Below are 14,163 nucleotides of genomic sequence, written 5' to 3' on the forward strand. Positions count from 1 at the left end.
TTCTAGAATGTAATAAGTCTTTTTTAAAAAAATGATATAAACCCAAATTAGGGATGTGGTCATTATCCTAAAAATACTTTCCTCGATCTTTGCACCAATTGAGGGTAGCCACCTATACCCGTGCAATCTTCGGTACTCGTTTCAACGCCATGCCTATCACACGTACAGCCTTCAAACTATAGCCAAGTCAGCAGACACGACTCTATTCGGTCTATAGTTGCACTCTGTCTAACGTCTACAACCTTCGCCCTTTGTCAACTGATGGGTGAATATTCCATCATAAAGTGTTGACAGTATACGCTATTTGATATTTTCTGGTGTAGTCTCGGATACGTCCCGATGACTACGATGCATTATGTTCCATTGGACTAAACTCGCATAGTTCTCCAATGAGGAGTAGCTCCTCCTTTAAACTGTAGTTCACAATAGTGAAGCTATTAATTCGTGGATAGGAGATTTACTCTTCCACAGGTCCTTCTCATAAATGATATTGACCAAATGTTGAAATGCCAAGGTATTGAAATGTCATGATCATTCAATATCCTGGTCGACAATACTGCTTAACAGTAGCCTCAACCAATGTATCAATTACTTGAAATATTAGGTAACCATATCAAATCATTCAAACAACATGATTTGCAAGGATTTGAGGTCCTCACTCTGGTCGCCATTCTGTCGCATAGCACTGTCACAAGTAACAAGTGTACGACTGCTGAGCATCGGTTTGAGCTGGTAGCTCACCGATACCAGCGGTTTGAGTTCGTGACTTGATAGGCTATATTCCAACTAAGTGTAATTGTCAATGATCGCACCTATAAAGGTCTCAATGCTCATAAGTTAAGAGAGTAAATTGTCTCATACAAAGTCACTAGTAAGGAGAATCGTGAGAGTATACACTCTGCACGTTCACCTAGTGATTTGTGTTCAATGTAGTTGACCGTATAAAATCTATATTTTACCGATATTTCTATATAATAGTGATAAGTTAATTTTACCACTTCTCGTTCCTATTTATATAAACTCATCTTGTTTGAAGTTTCAAGTTTCCTATGTCGTGCAATATTCTCCAAATATTCACTTAGCGGAAACGAGGGCACAGAGCGTCCAATGTGTGTCGCACTGTGACAGTGTTGACATTTGACAACGAAGCACATACGGGAGAAAACAACTTCAAAACTCTAGACACAGAATTCACCATCAACGTCAACATTATTATTATTATTATTATTATTATCGTCATCAACATCATCATATTTGCCAGGTATTGAACGCAAACTATTGGCTAACTAGTATTAACACATATAGAAAAGACAAAAAAAATGAAGGAATTCTCAGACTCTGGTGAGCTTTATAACATCCGATACCAGTTTTATACTCACCAACACAATAAAGTAAAATCGTACTCTCTCAATGAGTTTACGGATGAAAACCAACTCAAGGTTCTTGAATTCCAAGTCAGATCGACAATTGCTCTTGGTCAAGATGCCTCGAGACTTATTGAGGATGGAAAACTGAAATTCCCTGATAATGAAGAGTTGTTCCATTTGTTGCAGGCGTGGAACGATTTGAAGGACTTTGGCACCGATGACTCGACTTATTTCGAAGATTTAAAGGTTGCGACTTTTGAACTACAAGCAATCTTGACATCTTTGTACTTGGTCAAGTTTGAGAAAGATCTCGACCTGGGTATCAAATTCTTACAGACTTATATTGAGAATATCAATAGTTTACAAAAGTATAATGAGATTGAAGTGTTTCTCATCTTGATACAATTGCATTTCATCAAGGGTAACTCCAAGGAAGCGACAAATGTTTATAGGACATTGACATCGTTCCCAGATTTCGCCAAGGATGATATCATTTACCAGGTCATTGAGAGTTGGTACATTAGTATTCAGAATGGTAACGATAATATCAATAATGCATATTATTTCTATGATGAGATCTTGAGCAGTAGTTATGAAGAAGAGGATGTGGCTGGTAAAGTGCGCAACTTGAATACGTTGTTGGCATTGACTTTGCAATTGAAGCACATTCCAGAGGCTCAAGAAGTGTCTAAGCTGATCCAGCTGCTTACAGAAGATGGCAAGCTTGCTACATCTGAAAGTGAGAATGTGTTTGATAGGACAGGCGATGTGATTGCCAACTTGGTTACCTTGGACAGAATAGTGAATAATGGTGAAAATGTGCTGCAGTTGTTGGAGCAGCTCAAGAAGGTGAATGCAGAGCATGAACTCGTAAAGGACGAGGAGTCAAAGAATGCCATTTTCGATTCTATTGTGGCCAAGTACCAGGCCTCAAGTGCTTAGACTTGCTTACGTATTATTTGTTTGTACGTGTGTATCCAGTAGTATTAAACAATGGACAAAACAAAATTAAATTGAATTGAATTGAAATAAAGTAAAGTAAAGTAGAGTAAAGTAAAGTGAAATGTAATGTAATAGAATTATATGATTAGCAGGGAAGGAGGAAAATTGGGAGAACATATAAGAGACAGAATAAGAATTAAAAAAAAGAAAAAAGAAGCATAAAAACATTTTCTTTCGCTAACTCTTGTCTATTCTTTTTCTGACAAGATGTATATTTGTAAGTAAGCTTATAAGTCAATATAGTCACGTGCAGTTGTGTGTGTGGGTGATAAAGCGCAATGGATGTGAGAACAAAAGAAGAAGAAAAAGAGGAAGAAAAAGAGGAAGAAAGTATTCAAGATCCAATATTGAGGTAGAAGCCATACCTAGTTCTGAGCTAAGCAAAAGAAGGGTGAAAGAGAACGGTCAAAGTGAAAGGTCAAGTGAAAATAAAGTCTTTGCGACCTCATTATTGTCCCAGTGTTTCCTTATTTCAATTACTTTTTGGTTTCACATTTTTTTTTTTTCTCTCTCTCAAATTTTACAGTCCATTTGCAAACCAAATCTTTTGGAGAAAAGATATGAGAAGTGATAAAAGCGAGAAGTTGGAAAAAACATAAAATTTTGAATGACCGGTGAAAAAGTTGTAAACAATAATTTGAGATTATACTCATCGGATGAAGGGATGTTGTATTGTCCTTGTCTTCTTCCATAATAAAATCTTTTCTCAATCAAGTAACTATCAAAAACTATGTAAAGACAGGTTGGTAGTGCTACTATATGCAGTATTATGAGTATTACAAATAGGTAGCGGAGATAAAGTAAAAAGAAAGGGGGAGGGGAGAAAATCGGAAAATAATAAAAAAATTTAAATAGAAAAAATAAAAAAAATAAAAAAAATAAAAATAGGGGAAATTAACATATTCATAGACACACACACACACACACACACACACTGACAGATATATCACAAGATAAGAAGAAGAAGAAGAAGAAGAAGAAGGGAAAATGGGCAGAAAATTATAAGAGAATGTGTGCTTCTTTGTCTTTGTGTTTATATGTGTAGTAGATACATGAGCTGATATCAAAAACACATTTGAAGTACTTGTAGACAGAGAGAATGATAATGTGTAATATTTGCATCTAGGCAATAATGGATCTTGTGATATTCATTAGGAAGTAGAGAAGTTGTACACACTCTGTTTGTTAAAAAAAATGTGGGTTTCTCCTGTCTTATTAAAAGGTATGCTGACCTGAGATTTTTATTCTATTATTGTCTGCTTTTATTTTGTTTAGAAAGTCATCATGAGATAAGTATTACATAAGCATTATATAATACAATATAATATAATAGGAGATATATATTACGTTACTATTACATAATCAAGATAGTAGTAAATGTCAAAGAGAACGGTTTAAAATCCGGATCTGCTCCTATCTTGGTCTGTAAATTTTTTTTAAAAATAGAGAGGGGCAATAAAAAAATCTACCACCAATTAAAAAGAAAAAATAGGTTTATGTAGAGTCACACGTGACTTTCGGTAGTAATAACTTTTAGGATCTGAGTTTGTGTATATACATGTGTATATGCATAGAGGGAAACAATAGGACCGTGGAAGGTGAAATACCGACTCTGACATACTGAATAGTGGATAGTAGAATGGTTTGCACCAAGATTGCCATGGCATATGTATGAACTGTTGTTAAACGTTTCTTTGTATTTTTCATTGTATTTTCTTTCTGCTTTTTCCTCTTTTCAACCTGCTCTCAAGGTGGACGTTTGCTGATTACAACATCTCATCTCGGATACTTTAAAGAGTAATAAGAGCATGCACTAAATACTCAAAAAAAAAAAGGTCACCTATCATTTTTATTTTAAAAGAAACATAAAAAGCAAGGAAAGGAAAGGAAAGAAAAGAAAAAATTATGAATAAATAAGAAAAAGACGTTGTTTTTTATTTAAAAAACATATCTTTCGTTAAGTTTGCTCTTCCACACTTTAAACAACAACTACCCCCCTCCCCTCTCAGTCTTAGCTTTGGTGAGTAAGAAAATTACCTGCTAGGCTCAGAAAAAGTTCCTTCCTTGTCATGAGAAAAAAGCTTGTTGTGAGAATATAAGCAGGAGCAAGGTTTATTCGGTTTCTCTCTCAGTTCCCTTCTATCATTGTTTTCATTTTACAAACTAGCTCGGCATAGGGTCTTTTGCACATAAAGTTCATAATTTAAAAAAAAAAACATTCAAGATCTTCCACCCATTTTCTTTTTCTTTTTTTTGCCCCATCCCTCATTGTAAAGAATCTAATCTCTACCATTATTGTATATGATTTTCCATCTGATTCTAGTCAAACAAAAGACGAAAAAAGAAAGAGGAAAAAGGAAAAAGACACAGGAGGGAGTGGGGATCAGGCTAAACCTATACCTGTATCTCCAACTACTGTTCTTAATCAAAGTTCTTTCTTTTTTATCTTGCTTTCTAGATTACAAACTAATTTCTATTTAATTTTCTTCCTTTCTTTTGTTTTGTTTTAACTTTAGTTTCATCACTCTCCTATTATTCATCTCATCCTGCCTTCTCCTCTGCTGCACTCTCTATGTTTCCTTTACTCCTTTTTCCATATCTTGCCTTGTTTTATATTATATTGTGTTACTTTTTCACAGCCCGATGGAAATAGAAAACTTTTAAAAAATAAAAAAATAAAATAAAAAAATAAAAAATAAAATAAAAAAATAAAATATTAAAGAATATTTCAGGTCGGCTATAAGAGCAAGAGCCCTCCTGCAGCACAGCAACAAATGGAAACAGATTCACACAAACACACTGACACACTGACACACGGACACACATATATAGATATAGATAGACATAGAAAGATATATATATATATATATATATACCAACGTATCTGCCTCCTCTTCATCATTCTATTGCATAAAATCTCTAGTAGCTCCAGTCCTCATCCCTAGTAGAAAGATATCGCCTCTATATTAGAACAATCACACCCAAACGATTACCAAAGCCAACATACATGGCATTGCCTATACTTGTACTTTACTCATTCTGCTACCCCTATCTTTCAACCTTTCAAAACTAGGGGAGAAAAATAAAAAAGGAGAAAAAAAAAAGAAAGGAGAAGAAAAAGATACTAGTGATCGCAGCCATATAAATCACAAACCACAACCACAGTAATAATAACAATAGCAACAACATCAACATTAACATCAACATCAACATCATCAACGAAAACTCTTTCAACACTACAGATTTGATCTCATTCAACAATTCAAAAAGATGGTTAGTGTTACCACTAAATCTAATCAGAGATCATCGAATACGCCATACGAGGAACTGGTGAACCAGTGTCCGTGCTGCACTAATATCCGCGGAAGTTTCCAAGACGTTGATCTTATCCGCGGCAAATATGCACCTCAAACACACAACAATTTAAATAACAACAGCATTGCAACAGCACCGGTCCCAACACAGGTTGTGGCTAGACCCAGAGCCTCATCACAAACATCCTCGTCAGACTCGTCGGATGTCTCTCTATTCTCTTGCAATGAAGAAGAAGAGGGTGGATCATCTACAACTTCACCAATTTTGGGATTAAGGCCAAAGTCAGCGCCAAAAACCAAACCTACATCTTCATCATTATCATCATATCCTTCATCATCCAAGTCAACATCACAATCACCACCTCCTCCACCACCAGCTGCAGCAACAACAACAACAACAACAACAACAACGGCAGCAGCAGCAGCAGCAGCAGCGCCTTGTTTGCCATTTTCTCAAACTCCAAAGCACAGACAACTTTGGCATCCAAAGTCTACCCCTATATTATCGGTTACATCGCCCTTAAATGAATCGGCAATTCATACTAATACACATCGCAATCATAGGATAAGCAAGGGTCAAGCAACATCAACTGATTATGTACCTCCAATAAAATACAGCAATACAGGCAACACCAATAATTATAATAATAATATCAATTATAATAATAATCATCATAATAATAATTATAATAACAACAACAACAACAACAATAATAATAATAATAATTGTGTGGACAAATGCGTCAAGGATGCCTGCATAATGGATGTCAATCAAATCATGTCCCATGTTGACAATTATAACTCATATCAGGACAGCCAAGACTTTTTACAGTTGATTGAACCGAATCCTGTCTCACCTCCTTCATACGACACGTTGCCACCGGGCGGGTGTCCCAAGTTTCCCGTATTGCAACCATTAACCACCTTTAGCTGTGTTTCATCATTTTTAACACACCAAACTAGTAATGCACAATTAAAACTACAACCGATTCAAGCATCGCTACCTGTCGACTCGCAACAACAACTGCACCAACAACTGCACCAACCACTGCACCAACCACTGCAACATCACGACTACTTCCACCAGCCAACATCATTACCACCCAAATATAAGCCAAGCATTTACAAAATAGGGGTAGTTTCTAGGAAGTTGGAGTGGGTCAACCCCTACGAACTTTCCTCAAATAGGAGCTGGAAAAATTATATAGTTGAGTTAAACTCAACCCAGTTAAATTTTTACAACATTCCAAACCATTTGGAGTCGCATATTCTAGGCTTTAGTGCAGGTGTTGATCCAAGAAACAACTATGCCAATGACGAGGTTATAGATTCCATATTCACTTCTCAGTACGATCAGCAATTATACAGCTTTGCCAAGAATGCAGGATTACTAGATTGCAATACAGGCACACAAACACCTACCAACACCAACACCAGCAGCAGCAGCAGCAAAAAGAGAACTTTGGTCAGATCTTACTCTTTGCAGCATGCCAGAATCGGTTTGGCCTCCGACTACAAAAAGAAAGTCAATGTTCTTAGACTTCGTCTTGAAAATGAACAAATCTTATTGAATTTTGCTACTACACAAGACTTGATTGACTGGAACATGCTGATCAATGTAGGAAAGGATGTCGCTGTGGATATAAATGAGAGAGAGCTTCCGAAGTATAGAACTGTTCCCAGAAGAAGGAGAAGAAACAGAAACGGAGACAGAAACGGAAATAGAAATAGAAATAGAAACAGACATGGCCATGGTCACAGCCATGGAAATGGAAACAGAAGAGAAGACGAATATGGCGATACCAGTTTGCGCATTGAAATTAATCTGGCTAGGTTGAGATCTTTTTCTGACCCAAGTAAGTTGAGAGGTACCTTGAGCAAATTGAAGCTCAAGATATCGTCTAGTAAATCCAAAGGAGCAAATAATGCTGCGTTTGGTGTTAATGGAAGAGGTTCTTCAAGTTATTCGGGACCCTCTGGTGGATCTCAGAGTATTGCAATTCGTTCGGAAGCTGATTATGCAGGCGCTAGAGGATATAGTGATATTACGCATAATATGTCACTCCCTCATGCCAACAGAAGAGCTGATTTTCAGATCAATCAAAGTGACGAAGAACTGCGATTGGGTAGAAATTCGGGTGTTAACAACAACGATGAATATTACGATGATGATGATGAGGAGGAGGAGGAGGAGGATGACGACGATGACGAAGAATTTAACGAAGTTTTGAGGAGATCAAGAATGGAAGTATCCGGATTAAACACAAGCAATGAAAGCAGAACTGGTGTCGAAGTTGGCAATCAAGATGTTGATGTTATTGAAGACGATGAAGAAGAAGATGACGACGACGACGATGACGACGATGACGATTTGCAGAACATATCCGATGTTCCTCTTTCCGATGATGAGGAAGACGAAGAGTACGATGAAGGAGAAGTGAGCAATGGTGGCAGCAGCAGCAGCAACAATAGCAGTAGCAGTAGCTCAAGAAACTGTGAAGCAGGCGGAAATATAAGAGGCTCTACAATTAATCGAACACATCGCCGTAGTCTGAGTGCTCAACGAGACTACAAGTGGAATCCAATGTCTGACAAAGCTTTCAATAAGAAAAAGTATTATAGAAATTGTTTGCGCTGCATAAAGCCATTGACCATGGATGACACGTGGGTGAGCAGGTCTTTGGTGAAGCCAACCACCTTGTCACCTTTGAACATGGCATATTTGAGAGTTGTTAAATACGCAGGACCAAATGGTGAGCTTTTATCGAACTCGTCGTCGTGTTCTAGTTTGGTCTCGTTGAGCAAGAGAAATGGAGGATCCCTTTTCAAGGAAAGCAGTGGCATTATGTTACCCGATACTGCTCTTACGAGAATACCAAATCATTTCCTAAAGGAATATTTAGTTGGAAGTCATGGTTTAGTTCCCCGAGAAATTATGTAACAAAGGTTACAAATTAGCATAAAGTTTATTATATTTGCATTTAGTTTAGTTTAGTTTATAAAATATAGTCATTACGTCAGTCATTCGTTACAGTCGTATATAAAAAGAATATATAATCAAAGCAAAAGTTTTCCCTTTGATAAAATAAGACCTTGCCTGAGTTTTTCGTTAATCAAGATTGTGGTAATGCAATTTGCAATCTGTTGGGAGGGGGAGCGTAGGGTTGCAAATTGCGGGTTGTATATTATTTTTTGTACAAAAAGAGTTAAAAAAAAAATAAAAAGAGAGAAAGAAAAAGAAAAAGAAAAAACATTAATAATTCTTTCTTCTCTATTCGTTCTTCTCTATTTTCTTTTTTTGTCTTGTGTTTTTTGTTTCCTTTCTCGCTCAGTCTCTTTTGGTTTTGCTCCATTAGCACCAAAAGTTGTAAATTCTATAGTACAATGGTTTTGCGGCTAAGGCGGCTCTTTCTTCGGCAATTTGTTGTACAATCATATCCATGTCCACGTCGGACCTACCTTGATCAATGTCAATGTCTTCAGTCTTGATGAGCAAAATCCAATTTTTGGTCCAGATCTTGTGACCAATGTAAAACGCCAACACAATGACGGCAGCCAAATAAGTTTCAAAAAATGTCTTGGCCAGCGGCTTTTTGACACCAACAGGGTACAATGCAAGCCAAAATTGAAGTGCCAATACCACAATGTTCATGATTAAACCATAGTATGCACCCAAAACACCGGTTGAGGACTTGTATGGAATGTAATCGATTGATCTATTTTGCGCCCTCATTGCTTGTCTGAATCTAATGAGTGCAGCATTGATACTACCCCAAGTGAACAACGTTGATAAGCCTGACAAGGCAACCAACCATGAAAACACTTCATTTTCGTATTTTGAGGCAGAAACAAATGAAAGCAAACCAACAATGGCGGATACTGCGATTCCGGCTAATGGTCTACCTTTCCTGTCGACATATGTCAATATCTTTGGTGCCAAGCCTTGCTCAGCCAATGCCAAAACAGTTCTGGAAAATCCATAAACGGCAGAATTACCAATGGCCAAAAGAGCCACCATAATAACAACATTGAACACTGATGGTAACCCTTTGATACCACCTTGTTGGATAGCAATGACAAATGGTGATGTCGATACACTGCTGTCATCTGAGGCCAATTGTGGTTCTTTTGCATTAACAAGGAATCCAATCAAGGTTAACGATAACATGTAAAAAATCAATATTCTCCAAACCACTTGTTTGATGGCCTTGGGTAAGGTTTTTCTTGCGTCGCCCGCTGACTCTGCAGATGTTAATCCCACCAATTCAGTTCCTGCTAAAGAATATGTAGCAGTCAACAATACGGAGATGACACCCTTTACACCCGAGGCAAATGGTGGGTGCCAGTTCTTTCCTCCGATATATCCTTGGTCTCCACCACCACAGATCAAGACAATGGCCAAGATATCAAAGCCAACAATTCCTAATAATTTGATGACGGATGCGACAAATTCGGTCTCACCGAATCCTTTGTTTCCGCACAAGTTCAAAAAGATGATAAGGACGTAAAAGATGGCCACCCAGGCTACACTATTGATGTCTGAGTTCCAAAACTTGATGGTCATTGAGGAAGCCACCAATTCCAATGGCAATACCACCACCCAGAACAATGCATAGTTCCAACCCATGGCAAACCCCCAACTTGGATCGATGAATTTAATTGAGTAAGTAGCAAAAGATCCCGAGACTGGGAAACAACTGGATAATTCTGCCAATGACTGCATTGTACAGTACAAGAATGATGAGACAATTGCCCATGCAATAAGGAGACTTGCTGGTCCACCTGTGCCCAATGCCAATCCTGATGCGACTAGTAAACCTGAGCCTACACATCCACCAAGTGCAATCATTTGAAGCTGACGTTTCTTTAAAGTTTGTTTCAATGGGGCTCCTTCTCGTGTTGTTGCGGATGCATCATTACCATGACCTGGCTTATCCGTATTGGACTCCAAATCAGAGTCTCGCAGTATTTGCGAGTTTGATGCTGGTGGTTTGAATGAGTCTTTAAAGTTGCGCCATGAATTATTGAGTTTGCCTCCGCTGTTGCCTCTGCTGCTGCTGTTATTGTTGTTTGCTGCTAAATTTGATGATTCAGATGAGTACGAGAGATCCGATGTTTTTGGATCGCTCGTCTCAAATGCCTTGGTCAGCTTTTCGCTGAAAGTAGTGGACATGATGATTATAAAGAACTGTTGAAGCTTTGGTGTTTTGTTGTTGTTATTGTTGTTGTTGTTGTTCTAAATTCTTCTTCTACAACACAATTATTTTTTTTCTTTCTTTGTATTACTTTGCTTTGCTTTAGTTGAGTTTAATTTAAACTTCTGTTTCGAATTAAACTAAAGACAAAAAGGGAAAGCAAGAAACTGTTGAAGTATTGGTGTGTTATTTACCAAAGTGAGTGATTGTAAAGTATGACCCAATGACTCAGTTGCGATGAGTAAGAAATTGCTATTGAATAGTAGTGGAACAAAAAAGAAAGAAAAAGAAAAGGAAAAAGTAAAAGGAAAAGAAAAGGAAAAAGGAGGAAGGAGGAAATATTAAAAAAAAAAAATTAGGAGAAGAGTCATTTAAAAGTAAGGTAAGGGATATCTTGGTCTTTATATTTCATCACCATCTCGGGGGAAGGAAGGTAGACACTGACTGAGCTTAGTAATGCTAGTAGAGATTATATGCTACAGTATAGTCTTTTTGCCAACAAAAAATAAGAAAATAAGAAAATAAGAATAAAAGAAAAATAAGTATATTTTTTTTTGTACCCTGATTTTGCAGCTTATAATTTGTTTGTGTATTTTTTTTCTGGAGTTTCCTGAAATGCTGTGTTAAAAATGTCTGTCGCAGAGCTTCCTTTCCGGCCCTGAAAAGTGTTTTTGAAAGTATTTCTTTTTTTTTTTGCTTTTTTTTTCTTGACATATTTTTTTTATTTTTTAAAAAAAAGGACTTTTCTTTGTATGAAGAAGAAGAAGAAGAAAAAACTTTGAATTTCTTTTTTTTTCTTTTTTCTTTTTGTGTGTTTGTGTGTTGCATTTGCATCTCAGATGTTTCTTTCATTGCCCAATTGCCTTTCAGCCTCTGTATCTTTGTGTCTCTGTGTGTGTGTGTGTGTGTATATATATTGCTTGCCACCACCGTTACCGCCAGCACCATTTGTTTTTTTTTTGTTTTTTTTGTTTTTTTGTTTTTTTATTTCTTTGTCTTTGTCTTTTATATTTGATCTGATGGGTTGCAGCAACAAGTATTCTTTAGTTTTTTTTAAAAATAAATAAAGTTAAAGAGGAGAAAGAAGATGAAGAAGAAGAATGGTATTTTGGATGGTGAGGAGACTTGGAGATGTGGGGATACTATTTTTTTTTACTGGTTGCTAGCACTTGAATGAAATTAAAAAAAGTACTTAGCCGCTAAAGGGCCCCCTCTTCTATTACTATTGGCTCTCTCCTTCTTCTTCCTCTTCCTCTTTTTCTTCCTCTTCTTCCTCTTCCTTGTCCTCTATGGCCGCCTCCCCGCCCTCGCTATTTATTTGTTTCTCGCTTTCTTCCATCGGGCCATCCACCCAGTTTCCATTTCAGCTTCAGTGTAGTGTAGGGTAGAGCTGAATCTAAGCCGACTGATGGATTATTACACATATGCGGTGTAATAGTTGTGAGAAATGGACCACATATCTCCATAAGGGGGAGAAGGAATTGCCGTAGCGGAAGAGAGAGAGAGAGAGAGAGAGAGAAGGAGATCCATTTCTGTTTTTAACAAGTAGATGATTGCTGGTTTCATAATTTGTTTTTGTGATACTCTTTGCTGTTGTGACATATCTAACATTGGTTACACTAACACTAACACATACTAATTAACTAACTAACTCTTTCCATCTCTTGCAGAAATACACGCGGGAAAGCAATGTAGCCGTTGGTGGAGACTGTCAAACGGCGATTTGCACATTGAAAAAAAAAAAGAGAGAAATATTTCAAAATTAAAAACATCACAATACTTTACAATACTGTACAATACTTTAATTTGATTTATAATAGTAGTAATAATAATAGTAATAATAATACGTCAAAGAGAAAGAGAGAATAAGAATTTGAATGAGTGCCAAAAAACAAGAAGAAACATAAAAGCCCTGCACCCCGCCTGCTAGCTCTCCGGTTACGCTCGTGAATGGCATTACGCAACAAAATTTTGGTTCTTTTTTTTTGGAACATTAGTATTAGTATTATAAGTAGTAGAATTTTTATATTATTATTATCCTTTGTCTGTCTCTGTCTCTATCTCTGTCTCTCTGTCTCTCTCTCTTTTTCATCACCTGAAAATGTAATCCTACACAACACTCGTGTCATGAACAGCTTATTTGCCTCACCTGTTTTTGTTGGCTTTTTTTTTTTTACCAAAAACAGTGTTTTGTATCAATATTCGATTGTCAGTATTTATGTGTCTTGATTTTGGTCTGTATTTTTTATATATATTCTTTTTTGAGGATGATGATGACGGAATTGAGTAATCTTCCCATTTTTTTTAGTATTTGCTTTGGCGTACTTCTCATTTATTTGATACCCCCAATATATGGATCCACACGTTGCGGGCATTTAATCGCAAAAGGAGGAAAAGCTTATTTTGTTGTTGTTGTTGTTGTTGTTGTTGTTGTTGTTGTTGTTGTTGTTGTTGTTGTTGTTGTTGTTGTTGTAGTTGTATTTTTTTTTGATTTTGGGAAGTACACTTCATTGGAACATATGAAGAAAAAACAAAAGCTTTTGAGTCCGAATGGCACTTGACATCCTTTTGAATAAAGACAAGGATTATGCTCATCAACTCATAATCATCTTGTTTGGTTCAAACTCTATATTTCAAAAAAAAAAAAAAAAAAAACAAATAAAAAACAGAAAAACAAAACTGCTGAAATGTTTTTGTTTGATTTTATTGCAAAATTGAATGGATAAAATAAACTCAAACTAAACCACAGACAAAGACAAAGACAAAGACACAGACACAAAATAAGCAAATTAAAACAAAACAAAACAAAATAAAACAGAAATGGGGATAAGAAAAAGTCACCTGACTTTCATCGCTTAGAACTACCAGAAACAAAACATTTTATGCTCACAGCTCATATCGAGTGAGAATATACAATTGTTTGCTGGAAATAAAATAAAATAAAATAATCTACCAAAAGCAAACAAAAATACCAATACAAGTGGTGTGCTCTCTAAAAAAAAAATTTTTAACAGCTGGAGAACCAAAGCTTTTATGATGTGCTCAATTTTGGGCACGGTGACGTTGAAGAATTTATTTTCTTTATTCTAATTCTTGTTTTTTGCAGTTGATGCCTCTTTTTATTTGGGGGGGGGGGGGTAAACGAAAAGAAGACCAAAAGGACAATAAAATGAAAAATAAAAATAAAACTAGCAAGGAGCAAAGAACAAAGAGTAAAAACCATAGAGGTCATGAGTTTGCATACATCTATTTATCTGGGTAAGCGGGTGTGTGTATATATGCTTG

At 36.5% G+C, this 14,163-nt stretch overlaps 3 protein-coding genes across 3 annotated transcripts; 2 read left to right on the top strand and 1 right to left on the bottom strand. All coding sequences in view use genetic code 12, as the record gives it.

Moving 5' to 3' along the window:
- Positions 1–261: 261 nt before the first annotated feature.
- On the top strand, positions 262–2,309 carry PVL30_004756 (uncharacterized protein; the record flags this gene model as incomplete). The annotated part of the gene is made up of 3 exons (XM_061119602.1): positions 262–265; positions 979–984; positions 1,336–2,309. The coding sequence occupies 3 exons, from the start codon at positions 262–264 to the stop codon at positions 2,307–2,309; spliced, it is 984 nt and encodes a 327-aa protein (XP_060975585.1).
- Positions 2,310–5,639: 3,330 nt separating this feature from the next.
- Positions 5,640–8,624, top strand: PVL30_004757 (uncharacterized protein; the record flags this gene model as incomplete). The annotated part of the gene is made up of 1 exon (XM_001524849.2): positions 5,640–8,624. The coding sequence occupies one exon, from the start codon at positions 5,640–5,642 to the stop codon at positions 8,622–8,624; it is 2,985 nt and encodes a 994-aa protein (XP_001524899.2).
- Positions 8,625–9,035: 411 nt separating this feature from the next.
- On the bottom strand, positions 9,036–10,856 carry GAP6 (Amino-acid permease gap6; the record flags this gene model as incomplete). The annotated part of the gene is made up of 1 exon (XM_001524850.2): positions 9,036–10,856. One exon carries the CDS (start codon positions 10,854–10,856, stop codon positions 9,036–9,038), a length of 1,821 nt encoding a protein of 606 aa, XP_001524900.2.
- Between the last annotated feature and the right edge of the window lie 3,307 nt (positions 10,857–14,163).

Source organism: Lodderomyces elongisporus, chromosome 6 (genome assembly GCF_030384665.1).
Source record: "Lodderomyces elongisporus chromosome 6, complete sequence".
Taxonomy (NCBI): Eukaryota; Fungi; Ascomycota; class Pichiomycetes; order Serinales; family Debaryomycetaceae; genus Lodderomyces; species Lodderomyces elongisporus.